At 51.8% G+C, this 20362-nt stretch overlaps 1 protein-coding gene across 1 annotated transcript in view; it reads right to left on the reverse strand.

Annotated features, from left to right (window-relative positions):
• The window catches only part of Eif2ak3 (eukaryotic translation initiation factor 2 alpha kinase 3), a 51335-nt gene that overhangs the window by 25782 nt on the left and 5191 nt on the right, over positions 1–20362 (reverse strand). Inside the window, exons 2-3 of the mRNA XM_015506355.2 lie at positions 13639–13768; positions 246–440 (exon numbers count right to left, since the gene is read on the reverse strand). Of these exons, the coding sequence (XP_015361841.1) occupies positions 246–440; positions 13639–13768 (325 nt within the window). The remainder of the gene's footprint in view (positions 1–245; positions 441–13638; positions 13769–20362) is intronic.

The following is a 20362-nucleotide window of genomic DNA, read 5'->3' on the forward strand; positions in this document are numbered from 1 at the left end:
CCCCAGGAACGCTGCCCAGGTCTCCAATTGTCAAGATAACGTCTGCAAAGCAGGGGACACAGAGGCGTGGCTACTGACCTTTCCTCCCCATCTCAGGGTGGTTGAGTTTCCCTTTCCTACTTCAAAGTTCTCCTTTTAAAACAAATGCTGTCCTCAGGGAAAAATCTCAAGCCACCTCCACTAGGGACACTGTGATTGGGAGTACTTCTCCCTCCTCAGTGTCCCCAGAACACGTGGCCACTCACCTTCCCACTGTAGGCACTGAGGCCATACGTCGTGAGAGATTTTCCTCCAACCAAAACAACATCATCTCCAAATTTATAAGAAGCTTCGAGGAGAGACTCGACCGTGAAGGGAACCGTCTCCATGCTCTCCCGGTCCCGGTCCCACTGGAAGAGGTCCCCGTCCAGGGAAGGGATGATCACCTTGTTCCCAAACACCTAAAACAGAAGCTGGCTTTTAAAAAGGTCGACGTCTTTTATTTTTTATCTTTTCCAGTGCTGGGGAGAACTCAGGGCCCACCAGGCAAGTGCTCTACCACTGAGCCACACCCTCAGCCCCTTTCACTAGGAGGCAGGGCCTTGCTAAGTTGCCCGAGTTGGCCTCTAACTTGCCATCCTCCTACCTCAGCCTCCCAAGGTGCTAGGGTTACAGCGTGCCCACCTGCCCAGCGGGCTTTAACTTGAAGGAAGAGCAGCACCCAAGCTCCTGAGCAGCACAGGGAGCAGCCAGCCCATCAGCTCAGGGTGACTGTGAAGACCTGCCAAGCGCTCCCAGAGTGCGCACACACAGCCCTTAGGACTGGCCTTTCTCAGACCTTCTGTGGTGAGGAGTAGCTGAGCGAGCCCGGGGAGCCCTGAGGCACAGGGCCACACGGCAGAGGGCAGCGCGGTTGCCTACGTGGGTGACAGGCAGTACTTTCCAGGCCTGCTTTACCCAGGACAGCTGCTGTCACAGACTCAGTGCAGGGAACACAGGGCTGACCCGTGGCCACCCTACTGACTTCCTTGAGTCTGCCCAGCCAGGGCGTGGTCCCCAAGCATCCTGGCTGCAGCGCTCCTTGCTCAGGGGTCCTTCCCCTTCAGACAGGTGCATGGAGGCCCCGCGCACAGGGCAGTCTGGAGGTCAGGAGGGACAAGCAGGCCAGACCAGCAGTCCATCCTTCAGAGAAGCCAAAGGGACTCCCATTGGGAGACAACTGCCCAGTAGGTAAGCAGATCAACGTGTGAGGGAATGCAGCGCCACGGGCAAAAGGGGCCTGGATGCCGTGGGGGGCCATCCACAGAGTGCTTGGGGTCCAGGGTGCTGAGGTGGCGGCAACTGGCAGAGAGTGGGGGGAGGGTCACTGGCTGACCACCATGCTGGACCTGGAAGGGCTTCCCAAGGTCTTGAGGCGGCCGACCCGTCATGAACAGCTGGGTGGGACAGAGGCAGAGCAGGCCAAGACCAAGTGGGAAGCTGGGGGGCACCTGGGCCGAGCAGGGGGTGTCCTGCTGGGTTCCGGGAGCCCAGGGCGGCTCTGTGGGCATCAAGCCTCCTGAGCAAGAGCTCTGGTACCTGCCTAGACCACCCGGCCTGGCTGAGCAGAGCTGTCTGCTCTCCTTCAACCAACAGCACAGCTGCCTCCTCCTCATCCAGGCCCCAAACTTTGGAAAAAGGCAATGTGAGGTGGTATGCAGACCCCAAAACCCCCTCCCAACCCACGCTGGGCGGCACCACCCTTGGAACAGCTCCTCTGCCCGCCAGCCCTCTTGGTCAGTGAGCAGCAGGCACTCCCCACCCTCCCTCAGGGGCTCCACTCTCCCTCCTAGTCCCCAGTCCCCACCCTGGGCTCTGGAAGAAGCTGCCTGATTCTCACTCCCTCCCTCACCCCTGGCCTCAAACTTGTGATCCTCCTGCCTCAGCCTCTGGAGTAGCTGAGAAAACAGGCGTGCAGCTGGCACCACGGTGTATGTTTGACTTCTCTCAAATGTCGTGCATAAGGGAGAGATCCAGAGAGTGAGTGAGAGCACAGTGCCCTTGTGTTAGTTATAAAGCAAACCACTGGGGTTGGGTAGGTAGATCTGGGTGCTTAGGGTTGGTTCTCTGTGCTGCCACTTTCATTTCTGCAGCTTTCTGTAGTTTGAACCATTTCCAAGATGTGAGGTTACACATAAAGGTGGTCAAGAGGCTTGTGGGAGCTCCATAATTAAATGCAGAGACCATAATTGAAGGTTCACCACAATTCTGGGAACTTAATTTTTTCATCTATTACTCTTCAAACGGGGCCAGGAGTTAGTGGTCAGCAGCAGAGAGATGGCTCTCCTGCACAGAAGCAGCTGGTCCTGAGGGAACATGGGGCTCGTAGGTGCAAAGCACAAGTCACACAAAATGATCTGTGAACTCCAAAAGAAAAAAAAACTCAGATTTTATTTTTTTTTTATATTTTTATTTTATTTATTTATTTTTATATGGTGCTGAGGATCGAACCCAGGGTCTCGCATGTGCGAGGCGAGTGCTCTGCCACTGAGCCACAACCCCAGCCCTCAGCTTTGATTTTTAAGAGTGTGGTTTAAGTTGGGTGCAGTGGTACATGCCTGTAATCCCAGTTGCTGGGGAGGCTGAGGCAAAAGGATCACAGGTTCAAAGCCAGCCTCAGCAACTGAGCAAGGCCCTCGCTCAAACAGAAAAGGGCTGGGCATGTGGCTCAGTGGTTAAGTGCCCCCAGGTTTAATTCCTGGTACCAAAAAAAATGTGGTTTAAACAAACAAGGAAGTTCAATATGATTGACCATGTTGAGAAAATTGCTTTATTTTAGGAGTTCAATCCTCAACAGCATTAACTAAGTGCAAAACATAAAACAACGACAGAAAAGGAGGATGACTCAATCCTGAGTCGTCATGTCACATTTCTGGGTTGTGACTGCAAGGGCCATTTTGAAGGCGCTGCTCGGCACCAATTGGCTGCTGATGAGTCACTGGGCTGCTGACCTCGCCCTGGCCCTCTGCAGGCCTTGGGCTGCACATGAGGAAGCAGATGGTGTTTTTCCTTGAGAGCTTGAGAGGGCGTGTCCAAATGCTGCTCAGGTAGGGATGACATCACCCTCACAGTGGCATTACCTCACCACCAGGCAAAGGGATGAGTCACCCTCTTGGGTTGCAGGAGCGCTTCCTCCCCCTCCCCAGCCCTCCTTCCCCTGCACACACCAGTCCCTGTGAGCTGCTGTTCTGATTCGCTGCTCTGCATCTCAAGCTCATTATGGATTTGCTGTTTGAAAAGGATAAAGGCTTGTTGTTTTGTGTTTGTTTTCTCCGTTTGTTTTTCCCTGTCCATAATTTTAGAGTAAAAGGTCTGGCACCTGCAGCACAGCAACCGGGAGTCTGTGCAGCCACCAAGCAGTTCAATAAGGCTATTCAATTCTGCTCCTGAGGAACGCAGGTGGCCTAAGGAGCACCAGGCCCTGCTGCTTGCTACTGCTCACTGAGCTCAGGCGCAGAACCAGAGCTGGGATTTTCAAGTGGAAGGAACTCCAATTAAGAAACAAAGAGGGACTGGGGATGTGGCTCAAGCGGTAGAGCGCTCGCCTGGCATGCGTGTGGCCCGGGTTTGATCCTCAGCACCACATACAAACAAAGATGTTGTGTCCGCCGATAACTAAAAGAAATAAATATTAAAATTCTCTCTCTCTCTCTTTAAAAAAAAAAAAAGAAACAAAGAAACAAAGAGGTCCGACTGCTAACGCAACCACCAGGAGCAATGAGAGCCCACATTCCTCAGCTCTGCGACCACGTCACTTCCACCTGTTACATCTGACTCCCCACACCCCCACGGGCACACCTTCACCCCACTTGTACAGGCATCTGTATGTTGAGACGCCAGATTGTCTGTCCTAGAGAAATGTCCCACAGTCAGGATTTTGCATGTCATTTAACTTGTTCCTTTATTCCCCGTATTTCCCCAAAAGTGTGATGAGACTGGGAACTTGGGCCTGATGCAAGTTCAACGTTTTGGACGAGAACACTTCACAGCTGCTGTTGTGTACTTCCTGTTACACTAGAAGTTCGCAGCTGCAGCCCATGGGCCAGGTCCAGCCCGGTCACTATTCGGGAAAGGAAAGTTTTATTGGCACAAACCACACGATCGTGTGCATATTATCTACAAGTATGTTTGAAGCAGAGTTCATTAATTGCAATAGAGACCATGTGACCAATAAGCTTTCTGTGGCTGTGACCAAAACACCTAACAGCGTAGAGCTTATTCTGCCCCACGGTTTCTAGGGGTCGGTCCTTGACCAGCTGACTCTAGCTCTGGGCCTGAGGCAGACCATCATGCAGAGGATGTGGGGGAAGGCAGCTGCCCAGGTCAGGGCAGCCAAGAGGCAGAGAGAAAGAGGGGAGGAGCCACAGGGAGGGTGCACCCTCCAGGGCACGTCCATGACCCACCCCCTGCAGCCACACGCCCCTGTCTCCAGTCAGCACCTCCTTGCCCCACACAAACTGGCCCGACAGGAGACATCTGGTGTCCCTGTTGTTTTCACGCGGTGAGGTACAGCATTTGGTGGCCTGGCTTCCACTAATGTACTATCAATCCATGGGCTCAGGGGGTCAGCCCCATCCCTTCCTTTAAAAAGTCTCCCACCTTAATAGTTACTGATGAACAAGTGAGTGGATAAAATGCCATCTCCAACTCTGTCATTCTTTCTGCATTTATTAGCTCTAATGTTCCTATGAGGAACTTCCCCTTCTGCTCTGGAAGCCAGCTGTGTGTACACAAGCACATCGTCAACTAGTAGCTGCACCACTGTGGAATCCCAATGTGGGCAACCCGTGGGCACCGAGCCTGGGAATGCTGGTGAGGCCAGCAAAGAGCAAAGGGACACGCCACAGAAGCCAAGTTCACGGACAAACCAGGAAGCCCCGAGAGTCAAAAGAAGAATGGGGAGGAAACGTAGCAAGACACGGCATCACCAGGAGTTGACGTGAAGGCAGAAGGAACAGATGGTCAGGAGAGGACGGAGGACACCACCATGGCTGCTCCAGAGCACACTCCCTGCCTGCTTGGAATCCAGGGAGCCTCCACAGGCCACCACAGGAATGGATGCCACCAGGATGACCCCAGGAACCAAGAACACCCGGCCTCACCAACGCTGGGAGGTGCGAGGGGCGTCCCCAAGGTCCAGGGATGTGCAACCCCTGCCTCCTGTCATCTGGAAACTCCCCTTACCAGGACGGTACCTCTGGAGCCACAGGATCCTCTGCACAGAGGCTGAGGGCATTGGCCACACAAGAAACCAAGACCCACCGCAGGGGCACAGCGCACCTCGCTGGCCCCACGGCAGCTCTGCTGGCCAACACAGTTGCTCACACTACTTCACTGGCCCCACGATCCTCCTCCACAGACAATTTAAAAGGTATGCCTTCTGGACTCCCAGATTGCTGACTGAGGATGTCACTGCTTAGGTGTCCAAAGGCCTCCTGACCCTTCCTGGTTTTTCCTGTGCTCCCAATTCTGCCACAATGAAAAGGAAAGGAATTCATTCTCTTCTGCTGTGGACCTTCAGTGACACTCTGATGAATCAAGGGCTGTCTCTGGGAGCCTTGTGCCTGTTCTAAGCCATTTAGCCATTGCTAGCCGTAGAAATATTTATAGTTAAAAATACCTTTCAAGTACTCACACCAAGTAACAGGAAAAACTGAAGGAAGGTGAGAAAGTCCATAAAATCCCACCAGAACTACCCAGTCCTGGAGACCCTCAGCCCCACCAGAACCACTCAGCCCAGGGCACCTGCAGCCCCACCAGAACTCACCCAGCCCCGGAGACCCTCAGCCCCACCAGAACCACCCAGCCCTGGGCACCTGCAACCCCAACAGAACCCACCCAGCCCTGGGCACCCACAGCCCCAATAGAACCCACAGAGCCCTGGGCACCCATAGTCCCACCAGAATCCACAGAGCCCTGGGTACCCGCAGCCCCACCAGAACCCACCCAGCCCAGGGCACCTGCAGCCCCACCAGAACCCACGCAGCCCTGAAGCACTCATCCGTGATTACCGCCCTCTCTAGATGCTGCATTTGGAGGGTGGCCCTCAGTGTTCCCCTGTCTCCTCCTTCCAGGGGAGGACGTTCTAAGTTCCTGCGACACTAGCTCTTCTGTGTGCAGCTCCCAGCCCCCCCCATGACCTCGGCCCCCCACCACGACCGCGGCTCCCTGCATCCTGCACCCCACAGCGGCACTCCAAACAAGCCGTCCTTCCTCCGCAGCCCTCTTCTTAGCTCACCACTCGGTTTTCCTTGTCTTTTAGTCCCCACCCTGAGGGCTGGTCAGAGTGGCTTTTCAGAGCAGATGAGAAGGGGCTGCGGGCACCAGCAGGTGGAGGCAGAGGCCATCCCACAGGTGGACAGCCGCTCTGCCACGGGTACTGGCCACCCTNTAAAAAAAAAAAAAAAAAGAGCTGCTCCAAAGGCAAATTTAAGGCAGAAGAGGCAGAAAGCTTCATCAGGTCAGGTCAGCCCTTTCCTAACTGTGGATTCACAACATAAAAACAAAGCCCCATCTTGGGAGGCAGAGGCCAGTGGGTGGCGAAATTGAGGACAGCCTGGGCAACACAGCAAGACCCTGTCTCAAAAACAGAAAAAAAAAAAAAAAAACCTCAAAAACCAACAAAGATTAATCTAATGTAGAATCAGAGGTATCAAATGGATACCAGTTTCTGATTTATCAGAAATCTCTATCAGCCCTAAAACTCCTCTTTGATATTAACACAGAAGCTCTGATGGACGGTGAAGAACTTCATCAATCACTAAAGAAAACGAACACCAAAGAGAAGGTACAGGTGCATTTCTGCATATTTCAGTTCTTCAAAATGATCCACTGTATCGGACTTAACTCAGTAACTCTTAAACTCAATGAACCAGCTACACACACAGACAGCAAGATGGCTGATGCCCCAAAACTGTTGCACTGTGGAGACACTGTTTCTGTTTCCCTGGAAACAGGAGAATTACTCTGACAGGGAAAATACCAGGAAGACTGCTGAAAGTCAGGGTCCCTGGGAGCCATACCCCAGGCCCAGGGAAGGAGCATCAGGGATGACCACTAGGGGGAGTGCCTGAGAGCAGGGGCCTAGAGAATGCACAGCTGGTCCCCAGAACACACCTCCAGAGACAGCTAATTGCAACCACAGAAGGAAAAGCCCAGAATGATGTAGCCCTTGTTATCTTCAAAGGCTGTGAATCAATAATCGAGAACAATCAGCAAGCAAGGAGGTGAGAAGGGTTAAATTTTCTTTCCTTGCCTTAGTCAACCCACAGAAGATCTCAAGGGAGACTCCCAAGCTGGCTTTTCAAGCAAACCTCGCACACCTACAGCGAGAGTACACGGATTTTAACAGTGGTCTCTGCCTTCGCCTGGATAAACATGCATTTGTGAAGTCAGATAAAAGATGAGCACCAAGACTCTGCATCCAAAACAGGGGGTCAAATCAATTTCTCATCTGGTAATGTGCATGCTGGAATAAGTTGGTTTAGGTCACAGCACTGCTCTCAGCCCTGCTAAGGGATTCATAAAACAAAATTAAATCAAAGCACTGTTTCATGTCTATAATTAAAAGAAAAGCAATTAACCCAAGCAATTATTTAAATATCGGCTTACTACAGAATTGACATTCTTCAAATAAACCACCATCTCAGACAACACAGCCAGACTCAAAATGCACTGTTAATGCGCAAATGGAGAAACGCAGAATGACTTGGACGACTTCAGCAGGAGATACAGAATCTTTAAAAGTGACCGCAGGGCCTTTCAGTAAAGCAGCCCAAGGGTCTGCCAACGGACCCCCTACTGGGAGTCAGCAACCACAAAGGTGCCCCCTTCAGAGTCACCCTGCTCTAAGGCCTGGGAGGTACAGCAGGGTGGGAGAGAGGATGGCACCACCCTCAAGCTTGCCCGCCTTTCTCTGCACCTGCCTGAAACAGAAAGGCAAGGCCCCAGGGAGAAGTATGCCCAAAATAAAACAAAGCCCCAAACTAAGTATAGGCTCACAGTAGAGCTGTTTGTTCTTTTAGGGAGGAAAGAGGGGCATAAAAAACAGGAACAAAGGTGGTATCTCTAAATGATGAGATGATAAAGGTCTTTGTTTAGTATGAGTTATATACACAGATGCAATTACAATATTCTTTACAAAGCATTCTAAACAGAGGAAAGAAGGTTTTTGTATTTATATGCATGTTGCAAGACATAAGGAAGTAGACAGTTCAAGGATCTTATCTACACAGATTTAAAGTGTGATCCAAAGGACACCCAGAGACCTCCCAAAGGAAGACTGTTATGCTAATACCGTGTAAAACAAAATTCTAAGACAATCTGAGAAACCACAGCCAAGGATCACCAGTACATAGTCAAGGCTGAACCTGCATATGCAACATAAAGCATTTCACCTCAGCAGGTCTTCTAAAAACTAAACACAAAATGCTGAGCTGCTATTAACGTCAGAAGAGACCAGGCTTAGTAGCCAGGGCACATCTGTCAGCCTGCAAGGATGAACCGTGGGGCCCGTCATCCACCCTGACACATGTGCCTGAAGAGCTCCTCCTGTACTGATAAACCCCTGAGGAAGTCTGTAGACACCGAATCAACAGCAGAGAGTGGCCATCCAGAGCTGTGCCCCCAGGCAACCCCCTTCCTAACACAAGGTAAAACACCTGCTCTTAACAGAACTGTCACTCCCCTCCCCAGGGACTTTCACAGACATGACTAAAACACCACTAAAGCAGCAGAATGCAACTTTCATACACCTTCTGGGTCAGACAAAGTGAAGGATGGAGTCAGCAAGCCAGGGCCAAGGACACACGCCCTAAGATCATGCTTCATTCATTTATTTTAAAATTCCTGGAATGTATGAAAAGACTAAGTGCACAATTCCCCTGGGACATGTATTTCGGTGTTTCCTGTTCTTGGCTCTACTGAGTCCTGAAGTCAGAGCAGCCTCTGGAGAGTTAGTCCAACCCGTTGCTTTAGCAAGGAGGAAACTGAAGCTGTCCTGCAGCTCACAGAGCCTTCGGTGGAGGAATCCAGACTAGGACAGAAGCTCCCAAATCTGAGAAGGCACACAGCCTAGAGAGCTCCCGTGCTGCCTTTAACTTTTCCAGCAGATGTACAAGTGATCCATAATCAAGTCCTCAGTCAATAACCACATAAGCATTACCCAGCAGACCAGACTCCAGACCAGACTCCTCACCGCTCAGCTTCTCTCTAGACTGATAAGGAGCTCCTGCTCATCTTCATACCTCTTCTGCTGAAAGCAACAAGAAGCTGACCTGTGAATACAGGCGTCTGAGGTCTCTGTGGTCACCTGGGAGGCACCTGTTGCGTCTCCCACACACATGCAGGTCCTTCTTCCCACAGCTGCAACGAGCCTCCTCCCTGCATGATCCTTTCCCTCCAAACCACAGGGTGCAGTCAGGAGAACCCACTCTCAGAGAGGTCAGCACCCTTCGTAAACTACGGCTCCCGAAGCGTTTAGAGATGTGTTCTTTCTCCATGCTCCCAGCTCAGGGCACTTCAGGTGGCAGATCCCTCTCAGCTCAGGGCACTTCCGGTGGCAGACTTTGATCCTGCTTTGTGGTCTTGTCCCAGCTTGTGCGCGTGACTTCTGGCTGTGGTGCAGAATGCATCTCACTGAACAGCAGACAGCTCACGCTCATGATACTCTCTCCTCTCCTGCTGGTACGTTCAATCCCACAGATGTTCTCAAGGTGTTTCCATCACATGCTGGATCAGCAATTCTCAAAGTGTGGTCCTCCTCGAGGGGTGCACAGCTTCATGAGACACCCCTGTTCCTTATGCTGTGGCTGTCTACACTGACAGTAAGGCAGTGCTGGCTGCCCCTGCTGGCGCCTGAGCACAGACTGGGTCAGGGCTGGGGCTGCACTGGGCAGGGCTGGGCAGGGCTGGGACTGGGACTGGGCTGAGGCTGGGTCAGGGCTGGGGCTAGGTCAGGGCTGGGGCTGTGCTGGGCTGGGCTGGGCTGGGGCTGGAACAGGGCAGGGCTGGGGTTGGCTGGGGCAAGGGCTCACAGGGACTGGGCTGTGACTGGGCAGGGGCTGGGGCAAGTGCTCACAGAGACTGGGCTGGGACTGGGCTGGGACAGAGGCTGGGGCTGTGCTGGACAGTATTGGGGCTGTGCTGGGGCCGGAACAGGGCAGGGCTGGGGCTGGGGTTGGGCTGGGACAAGTGCTTACAGGAACTGGGCTGGGACTGGGCTGGGGCAGGGCTGGGGCTGGAGCTGGGCAGGGCCTGGGGCTGGAGCTGGGCAGGGGCTGGGGCAAGGGCTCACAGGGACTGGGCTGGGGCTGGACAGGGCAGGGCAGGGGCTGGGGCTGGGCAGGGGCTGGGGCAAGGGCTCACAGGCTCTGGGCAGGGGCTGGACAGGGCAGGGCAAGGGCTAGACAGGAGCTCCACTTGTACTCAACAGGCAACTGAGGTAACTGTGGTTATGCGAGGGGTATATGGCAGACACTTTCTCAGAAATGAATTAAGTAGACTCTCAGTTTAAAGAATTTTCAAGATTTTAAGTGAAAACTTGAGGACTGGAAAGTGTGTATCTGCCGGTGTCCAGCTGAGAGCTTCCAGTCCTCCAGGGTTCTTGGAGGCTGGGTGCGCAGCACAGCGACAAACGCTTGTTTAGCATCCAAGAGGCCTGGGCTCAATCCCCAGAACTATGGCAATAATAATAATAATAATAATAATATTATTATTTTTCTGATGAAATCAGCAGTAATAATAATACTGAGTTTTTTTTGGATATCCTGTAGGGAAACAGAGTCAACATTTGTAAGATCTAATGTAACTCAGTGAATATGTATTTTCTAAATGTTAGAAAATCATGCATGAGTAAAAGTCAAGACAGATGAAGGATATTAATGTAACAGAGCACAAAATGTTCACTGCCATGGTTTCAGATCCACAGTAGAACTAACCCTTAAAGAAGCTCCCACTTATTGCAGGGTAGTGTCTGAAAAAAACCTGCACTCCTATTTGACAGACTACTGGAATGCTTCTCTCTTCTCCAGCCATGTCACACACACAGGGCTGAGTTTCCCCTTCACGTAATTCCCACAGAACAACAATGCAACATAATAACAGAGGCAGATATAAAAGTCTGGGCTTCTGTTATACCAGTAATTAAAGAGATTTACAAAAATTTAAAACAATCCCACTTTTCTCATTAAACTGTTTTTGTACTAGAAAATAGTTATTCTTAATAAAAATGTTATTTATGTTATCATGCAACAGGTTTGTTATTTATTTAACAATTTACTAAGCCTTCTGGAGATTCGTTTTAATTTTTAATCTTGTAAACAGAGATAGATATAATCCATGGAGAAAAACACTCTTGGGAGCCCTTGATAAATTTTAAGAGTGTAAAAGGGTCCAGAAGGCAGAGCATGGGCCTCGCTAGGCTGCGCGGCCTGAGCTCCTGACGGGGCTGGGGTGCAAGTGGGGACGGACTGCAGAACAGGCCAGCACTATGCAGCCTGGCGAGTCCAGGGCCATTCCTGACAGCAGCACCGTAGGCCTGTGGCTTCGAGCAGATAATCCTGGAGCCTCAGCTTTCTGCTTTTACAAAATGGGAACAACACCCAACCTGAGGACTCCGAGGGAACTGCAGTGTGGGGACCCACACACAGAGCAGGAGGCCAGAGCCGCCAGCAGGTCTGCAAACTGGACACGTGCCCTGGAGAAACACTCCCAGGACCAGGCAAAGTCCAGCAGACCCATGGGCCCTCACAGGTGGTCAACGCCTCCAGGGTTTCTATTTTATTTTTCCTGTAACATAGAAAATTTAAACCAGAATAATGTAAAGTGCTCTGCTCTCAGGATTCTGGGGTGAAAAGTGGCTGTTAAGCGTTTCACTCTTCGCTGTCAAGGTGCCAGCACAACTCATAAGGCACACCTCAGTCCACGTTTCAGAGCACTCTACCCACGGAGTGGTGGCTGGGGATGGGAGGGACCGAGGACACTGACAACAGGAGAACCGTGATAAACCGCAGAAAACGGTAAGCTTTAGGGACGGCTGGGGAGTTGGATGTAGTTCAAACACGGCTGGCTCATTTGCCATTTGTAAGAAAGCCTTTGGACACAACTGGCTGCTTATGATTCACACTCAGCAGCACTTGAGTTATCACAACACTCACATCCTGCTTTGCCAGACCATGCAGCTTATCTGTGTGCGTGTTTCTCAATCTGCAGGCACACATGCTTTGCACCACCGCAACACACTAACATCACCTCAGCTGTAAGCAGCTTACAATCTTCTCGTTCTGCTGACCATCCTTTATGTCTAGTTTAAAAACAAAGCAGAACACACACACTCAAGCACAGTCCCAGCAGAATGCAAGAAGAGAAAAGTTCGGCTGGAGCAGCAACTTGTTTGAATACCATTCAAAAAAGTCTAAATATCAACTAACAGTTTAAGTGATTCATAACCACACTCCTATGTGCACTGTGATCCACAAAACCACGGAAGCTCGCTGCTCTCAGAAGACACCTCAGTGCGCTGTCTGGTGAGCGGCAGGCACTTTGAGGCCTGGCCTGGCTCAGCACGCGGCCAGAGTGGAAATGTGACAGTGCTGCTGTCCTGAGTTCCCGCCCCGCCCCGGGCAGCAGAGGAGAGTCTGGATGGTTTTCTGGGAGTGGAGGGAGGCCTGTTGAGACAGAGGGGTGACTGGTGACAGCCTCCATCAGAAAGTTCCATGAGCACCACTCAGGTCAGGCTCAGGCTCCTCTTGGCCTCTCCCAAGCTCACTGCTGGTGGGCGCTGTCCTGCAGCCTCCAGTGGCTGAGGATGGAGGACACTCTGAAACAGGCAAGTGCCGCCATGTAGCAGTCACAACCCAAAGGCTGGGTTTACCTTAAGTGACTTAGACCGTGGGGACGCAGCTCCTAGAAAAACAAGTTCGCCCTCCACAAGGAACATTCCCCTTGCCCCTCCATCAAGGCAGTCAGTATCCCCAGCACTGACAAGGAAACCAAGCTGGGGGGCTCGGCCACTCGACAGAGTGTCAGAGCTTGTGCCCAAGCAGCTGTGGGGCAAGGTGTCTTTGGATCTGTGCTCCACCCTGCACCACTGTGGAGCTCAGAACTATTAAGTACAAACTTTCTGCAAGAAATCAACTTTGGGATCCTGAATTTCAAGAAAATTCCATATGAATTATGTCCATAATTAGGACATATGCTTAAGGGAAGATGTATAGAATAGCAATTATGGTATTTTGCAGCGTGGATTTCTAACTTGTCAAACCCAAGCTTTTTACTTATATTTGCCTTATTATTCCTAGGGCTCTATAGCCAAGAAGTCGGGCTGCACGGTCGCTCAGATGGCGTGCGACGCTGATGGGCAGGTAGTGTTCCTCAGGCACTCTGGGACCTACTCGCTCAAGGCCCAAATCACCCTCAGATCCAGGTGCTATGATTCACCCTCCCTCGCAAGAGGGGAACTGAAGAAAGGAAAACTAAGTGACTGCCCCAGGGTACCGCAAGCCCCAGACTGGCCTCAGACCCAGGCAGCTGGGCCCAGAGCCCAAGCTTTATAGGCAAAGATGTCTGCAACTTCTCCTCACCACCAAGGTTTCTAGTTGACATTTAAAGGAAGTGTCCTACCTCAGGCTTACTCAGGCTGGATGAGACCAGGGAGCCGGATCCCACGTCCAAATCCCACTGCTTTTTACCATGATTCTCGGCATCCAAAGCGGCAATCCGTCCATCTAGAGTACTGATGATCACTAATGACCTGTGGATTCAAATGAAGAGACAAAATCAGAAAACTGTCTAAGAGGCTGTGCACTTATTCCCTGCACCTGAAGGAACCCTGGCCCCCCCAGGCCCCCACTAGGGAGAGGAAAGAGGGGAGCCCACCTCTCGCTTCCACATCCTGCCACCACCATTGACACTACACTCCCTTCAGCTGTTTATATCAGGCATGAAAAGCCCCAATGCCTAGGTCACCGTCCTTCTACACCAAATCCCATGGGGAACTCACTACCTCCTGCTGTCCTCTCCTCCCACCTCCTCCACCTCCCCAAAGCGCTTCCCCTGAACTATCCTCCCAAATGTTCGCTCATCTTGCTCACATAGAAACCGGGCGCTCCCTAAGGACACCTATACCCTAGAGGAGCAGAGCATGCTGTTCTCCATGGCCCCTGACCCTGGGTCCCGATAGGTAGGTGTGTGTGCTGCTGTGTCTCCATGTCGTGGTCCCCCTCTCCCCTCTGGAGCCCTTGGGCTCAGACTGTTCCAGCATCACCTCTCCCAGGAGTCACAGAAGGGCCCAACATCACCAGCCGATTCCTGCAGAGCCCCAGGGCACCAGCCCGCTCCTGTAGGGGCCCGGGGGTCACCAGCCAACTCCTGCAGGGTCCCAGGGTCACCAGCCTACTCCTGCAGGGCCCCAGGGTCACCAGCGGATTCCTGCAGGGCCCCAGGGGTCACCAGCCGACTCCTGCAGGGTTCCAGGGTCACCAAATGACTCCTGCAGGGCTCTGGGTCACCAGCCGACTTCTGCAGGGCCCCAGGGTCACCAGCCGACTCCTGCAGGGTGTCTGTCAACTGCCGGGTTCCGGTCATGGCCTCACCTGCCTCTGTGGGTTCTCACCCCTCCGTCCACCTCTCTCAGCCACTGCGGTGGTCAGACCTGGACCAGGGCATTACCAGCATCAACCTCCCTGCCCTCTGAGATCTCAAGCATCCGCCCAGTACCAACGCCTCTGTCCAGCTCACTCCCTGCCCCTGGCCCCTCCTGCCACTGGTCTATGGCCCTCACCCCATCGTGCCGTTCCCCTGGAGCAGCCCCTGCACACGGCCCTTACTGCCTCTCCCAGACCCAGCTGCGAGCAGCTCCCTCAGCTTGCCCTGCACCGCACAGACCCGTGGCAGGTGGAAAAGCCGGCTGTGCTGACGGCTCACCTTCACTCACGACCACCACTCTGGAAAAGGGCTGGTGACACTGCACAACCCGACATCCTTCCCATGTCCCTCACTACCCCAGGAAGGAGCTTAACGTGGCCTCCCCTCCCCGGACTTCGGCCCCCAGCTCCTCTGAGCTCGCCAGTCTGCCCAAGGAAGGAAAGGCAGTGCCTGGAGCACGCCTCCCGCTACGGGACCTGTTCACCAGCACCGGACGGGACTCCAGCTTCCCTCCCGCGTGCAGGTGAGCTTCAGGGTCCACTCCATCAGCCCCCCCGCCCACTTCGGCACAGCACTGGCCCTCCTGCAAAGGCGAGGACACCTCCAGCATCAAACCTTCCTCTTGCTGAAAAATGAAACCAGAGACCTGTGAGGTGGCCAAACCTGTGATCCCAGCGGCTCAGGAGGCTGAGGCAGGAGGATTGCTAATTCAAAGCCAGCCTCAGCAACAGGAGGTAGTTAGCAGTTCAATGAGACCCTGTCTCTAAATAAAATATAAAATAGGACTGGGGATGTGGCTCAGTGGTCGAGTGCTCCTGAGTTCAATCCCTGGTACCCCACCCCCCCAAAAAAAAGAAACCAGAACAAACAAAACTCTCTCCTGCTCTGGCTCCCACCCCATTTCTTGCTCTTTGTATCAAAACTCTTGGAAGAGCATTCCGTACTGTCTCCACGTCCTCCCTCCGTTTTGAACCAGATCTCTGCCTGACCGCCCTGTCCAGCAATTCCTGGAGTAGTCCCCAGGAGTCCTGTAGACAGCACCTGGGGCCAGGCTCAGGTCTCAGCTCACCATCCAGCAAGGTGGACCAGCTCCCCAACCCTCCACGAAGCACACTCCTTGGTGGCTTCTAGCTCCTAATTTTTATTTTATTTTTTTTACACACTCAATTCTATGCTATTCTTTCTTGGTTTCATTTTTTAGTTCCTTTTCATCTTTTTTCTCATAAAACACTCTCTACCTACGTGTATATTTTTTGGTGCTCTGATCCAGTCCGTGGTATTAAACACCTTGTAGGCTAGCAGCACCTGGCTCTCTCTCTGGCTCCAGGCCTCTCCCTGGGCTCTGGACATGCCTGTCTAACCACCTGCCCCTCCAAGTGCCCGACAAGCTTCTGCAGGGAGACTCCCAGAGTTCCTCCACCACAGCAGGCATAGTTTTCCCTCAGGCCTTTGCATCACTGTGGTTCTGCCTGGAACACACCCCATCCAAGGCAGGCCCTCCATCAACCTCTGTTGAGTCACAGGCGAGTGCTGCAGGGATTCTAGACCTGCTGGCACATGTCTGCTCTAAAGAACATGCAAATCCCAAGCACATGGCCCTGCTGCTGGTGGGACCACAGAAACCACCCCCTCCCTTCCACTGACCAGGAGCACAGACAGACAAATCTGGAGTGTAAACCCACCTGAGACCTTTCAAAGCACAGTCTACCAATTGAAGCCACAAAATTATTCATTTCCAAACTATACACTCATTCTCATTTTGAAATTTCCTAATGGTAACTCTTGGTCTAGTTTGCAAAAATAAAGGCTTTGCCCGGCTACAAATCTTACACTTCCAGATGACAGGCAGGAGAGAGCCAGCTCCCCTCCCACCATGCACTCCTGGGTAAAGCAACCCGGCAGCAGCTGGAGGAGGCTTCCAGGAAGGTCCACGCTTGAGGACAGAATCTCATCAAGCGATAGGCCACAGTGTGATAGCCCAGCTGGCTCTTTCCCAGTCCCACTATGGACACATCCAGTTTTCTGGTTCAAGATCTCTAACTGCCAATAAGTGGCCCAACGACAGTAACAAAAATCTTCAACTGAAACAGAACTGATGTGCAGGCAGCAGCAACCCGTGAAAACCTACAGAGGGTGTCCGCACTTGAACGTGGCTGTGTTAAGATTGAGAACCCACATGTGGACGGACCGCCTGGGGCACTCCACTTACACAGCCTGCACTGGTCTTTGAGTGTTGCTAACTCTACCTTCACCTTCAGAACAAAGAAACTAAACAATAAAATTTGCCCAGACACATGTCATATGTATATAAAAACACATTTTAACAAAAACTTGGTTTAATATGTTAACTATTCTTTCACTAAAAAACTATCACAGGTATACTGAACTGAGTCAAATGTTGTGCTTTTTGGCCAATCCATTCTGTTTTTTAAAGTAAATGAGGTATTTTAATAAACTATTATGTTTAAATGATATAAGAATAACAATATTGCAAACTTGAGCAATATTTCAAAATACAAACACAGGCAGGAACAACCGAGTGTATCACTGACCTAACTGCTATTCGCTCCTGGATTTGCATCGGCACCTTTCATTATTTCAACCCCTCTCTTCATGTGAGTAATAGCAACCCCCTAGCTAGCAGTCAGGTGTCCACCAACACTCACTCACTCACTCACACACACACACACACACGCCCCCTTCACCCTCTCTCATGCCCAAGCCTGGGTGCATTATAAGCTAGCTCCTTCGTACTGCAGGTGTCCTGAGGGGGATTCCCTTTAGCTGCAGCTGATGCAGCAGCACAGGACAGTACAGACCGGCCACTATTTAGACCACCTAATCACCATCCAAAAGGGGGATGCTCACCAGCATAGACTGAGAAAAGCATTAAATAGATATTGCTTTAAAATAAAAAAGTACTTAGAGGCCAGGCACAGTGGCGCACACCTGTAATCCCTGCAGCTTGGGAGGCTGAGGCAGGAGGATCACGAGTTCAAAGCCAGCTTCAGCAACAGCAAGGCATTAAGCAACTGAGGCAGACCCTGTCTCTAAATAAAAAAATACAAAATAGTGCTGGGGATGTGGCTCAGTGGTTGAGTGCCGATGAGTTCAATCCCTAGTACCAAAAAAAAAAAAGTACTTAGGTTGAATGCAGGGTGAAAGATCAGTAATAAGATATGGCATCAGAACAAATGTAGAGATGAAAAGCAGGGAGAACAAAGGCCATTCATCTCCCCATGATCACCTTATAAAGAAGATGAAAAGCACTCACTCATTCAAGAATTGAAGGGACTGCAGGGCACTACTGGAAGACAGGACAGAGCCTGCAGTCAGACCTGGGCACATGCCGCAGTTTTGCCCACTTTCTCCAGGCAAAACTCAGCTACGTCCCCTGTCCCAGTCTACCTGCTCAACCTTACCAACAATCTGCAGTGTTGATTCAAAACTATTAAGGTCACAGGTCCCATCCCACAAGGGGGCTTGGAGGACACATCTCAGCAAACACCCCAGGTGGGTTTAAAGAGAAGGCTAGCGGTGCAGGCCCTGACTGGCCTGGAGAGCCATTTCCTTGAAGAAGAAAGAAGTCATTTATGGCCTGGAACACGTCCGCCAGTAACTGCTTTGAAATGTCCGTTCCTCACACCTTGCTTGGTTTGCAAAGGCTTTGCTTGGATGGTTCCACAGTGAGTACTGTTCTGGGTCCTCCAAGCTCCCCGCAGGAGAGCCCGCTGCTCTCTGCCACACCCGCCTCCTCATCACGTCTGTGCGCCCAGAAGCCACGAAGCAGTGGCAGGCCAGCGCCTCACCATGGACAGCCTTCAGCAGACTATCTGCACCTTTCTGCATCTTCTGACCTTCTGTCCTTTAACACCTTCTGTCCTGCATCCTCCTCCTCCAGGTCCACGCCCACAGCCTCCTCTCCAAACCCACAGAGTCCCAAGCACCCTCTCCTCCACCTGCTTCTCCACCAGGACCTCCTCCTCCTACACAGCAGAGCACCTGTCTCCCAGCACTGAACAGGATGTCCACTGGGCCTGCGCCCTCCACCCCACATTGACACACCAGCCCTGTACTCAGATCCACTTCTGAAACCTCTTCCTGCCTCAGGCCACCAGCCCAAGCTAGAACAGGGGCTCCATGACCAGAGCACCCCAAGAGGCTCCGACATCTTCCAGCCACGGCTCTTCCCCTCAGCTATGTTCTACAGCTGAGATCTGATAACCCGCTGCTTACCCAAGGGAGGCCACACTGCCTCGCCTGTCCAGGAGCCCCAGCCTGGCACCAGTGCACTTGCTAATGTCCCTTGTGCCTCTTCTGCCCATGCAACCTCCTTTCCTGCACCTCTCAAATGAGCAGCACCTTCAGGGGCTCTACCTCTCCCTGCCACTCCTCACCTGCAGCACCCTAGGGGTCTACCTGTCCCTGCCCCCCTCTCCTGCAGCACCCCAGGGGTTCTTCCTCTTCAACAAAGTTCCTTTGCTCATTTATGTTTTCACCTGTGCCTTCAAATATTTCATTTGCCAAATGAATACTGTCTCTCATGAATTACTCCATCTCTAAAGGAAATACTTAAGAGTCAATCTAATTATTCAGGATTTCTGGAAAGAAATAAACATAATTATAATCTAAGGTTTGATATAATTCTAGTTCAAAGCAAAGAAACTTGAGTTTTAAGTTCACTTCCTCCTTATTAAATGTCCAGTTTCCATTGGGTGATTTTCCAACACTGAGGAACTTACAGATCTCCAAGCAGACCCCTGGGGTCTGGGAGCATTGCCGCAGGCTCACCATACCACTCCCCACTGGGCCCCTGCTCAAAGGGTCCTGTGGCCCACACTGTCCTTGGCCGTCCCTTGTCACTGGAGGACTCTATCCTCTTCACTCTCCACTACTGCAGGACTCTCGTTGCCATTGTAACAAGTCCATTAAACACAATCATCCCCCTCTCAAGGAAGAGATGTTTATGCACTCTAGGACGGAGCAGTGCCTCGTCCTGGTGAGAGGCAACAGTGTCTGCTGAGCAACCCAGGAGGACAGACCCGTTACCCACATCAAACAAGACAGAGGCCAGGTAGGGTCCTGCGCCGTGTCTGCAAGAAGAGGGGATCCCCGACACTCACCCTACTGCCCTGCCACCCTAAGTCTGCCTAAGTGGCTACTGCTGCATCCCACCATAGACACAGTGCTCCTCCTGCCAGGGGTCTCACCAGAAGTCATTTATCCTGTAACTGCTCTGAGTGTGCACTCAATTTAGCAGAAAAGACCAGAAGGAATACGCAATTTTTTTTTTTTTTAAAGAATTAGTCACTCAGAACATCTGCCTACTTCAGTCAAGCTGGGTTCTGAGAAGCAGGTGCTAAAGTCCTTCATAAAGCAATTTCAAAGGAGCCATCAGGAGCCAGATTCCTGTAGAAATTTCCCATGGGTAAGAAGAGAAGCAGGTGACAGGACAGTGTCCCATGGACTGAGCCGTTTCTGCACTGGCAACTGCTCTTCTTTCTTTCTTTTCCTGGGGGACAACTTTCACAGAGGTGAAAATGGGATCTGGTTGAATCTGGTGTGTTTTTGTTTCTTTCCCCTGAATCCTCTGTCCCTTAAGCTCTCACATTCTCATTCCAAAACAAACAGACTGCTTGGGCTTTACTTTCCTTGCCTACAAAGGGAACCTTCAGATCAACTCCTTTATGTCAACATCCCT

This window comes from Marmota marmota, unplaced genomic scaffold (genome assembly GCF_001458135.2).
Source record: "Marmota marmota marmota unplaced genomic scaffold, marMar, whole genome shotgun sequence".
NCBI lineage: Eukaryota > Metazoa > Chordata > Mammalia > Rodentia > Sciuridae > Marmota > Marmota marmota.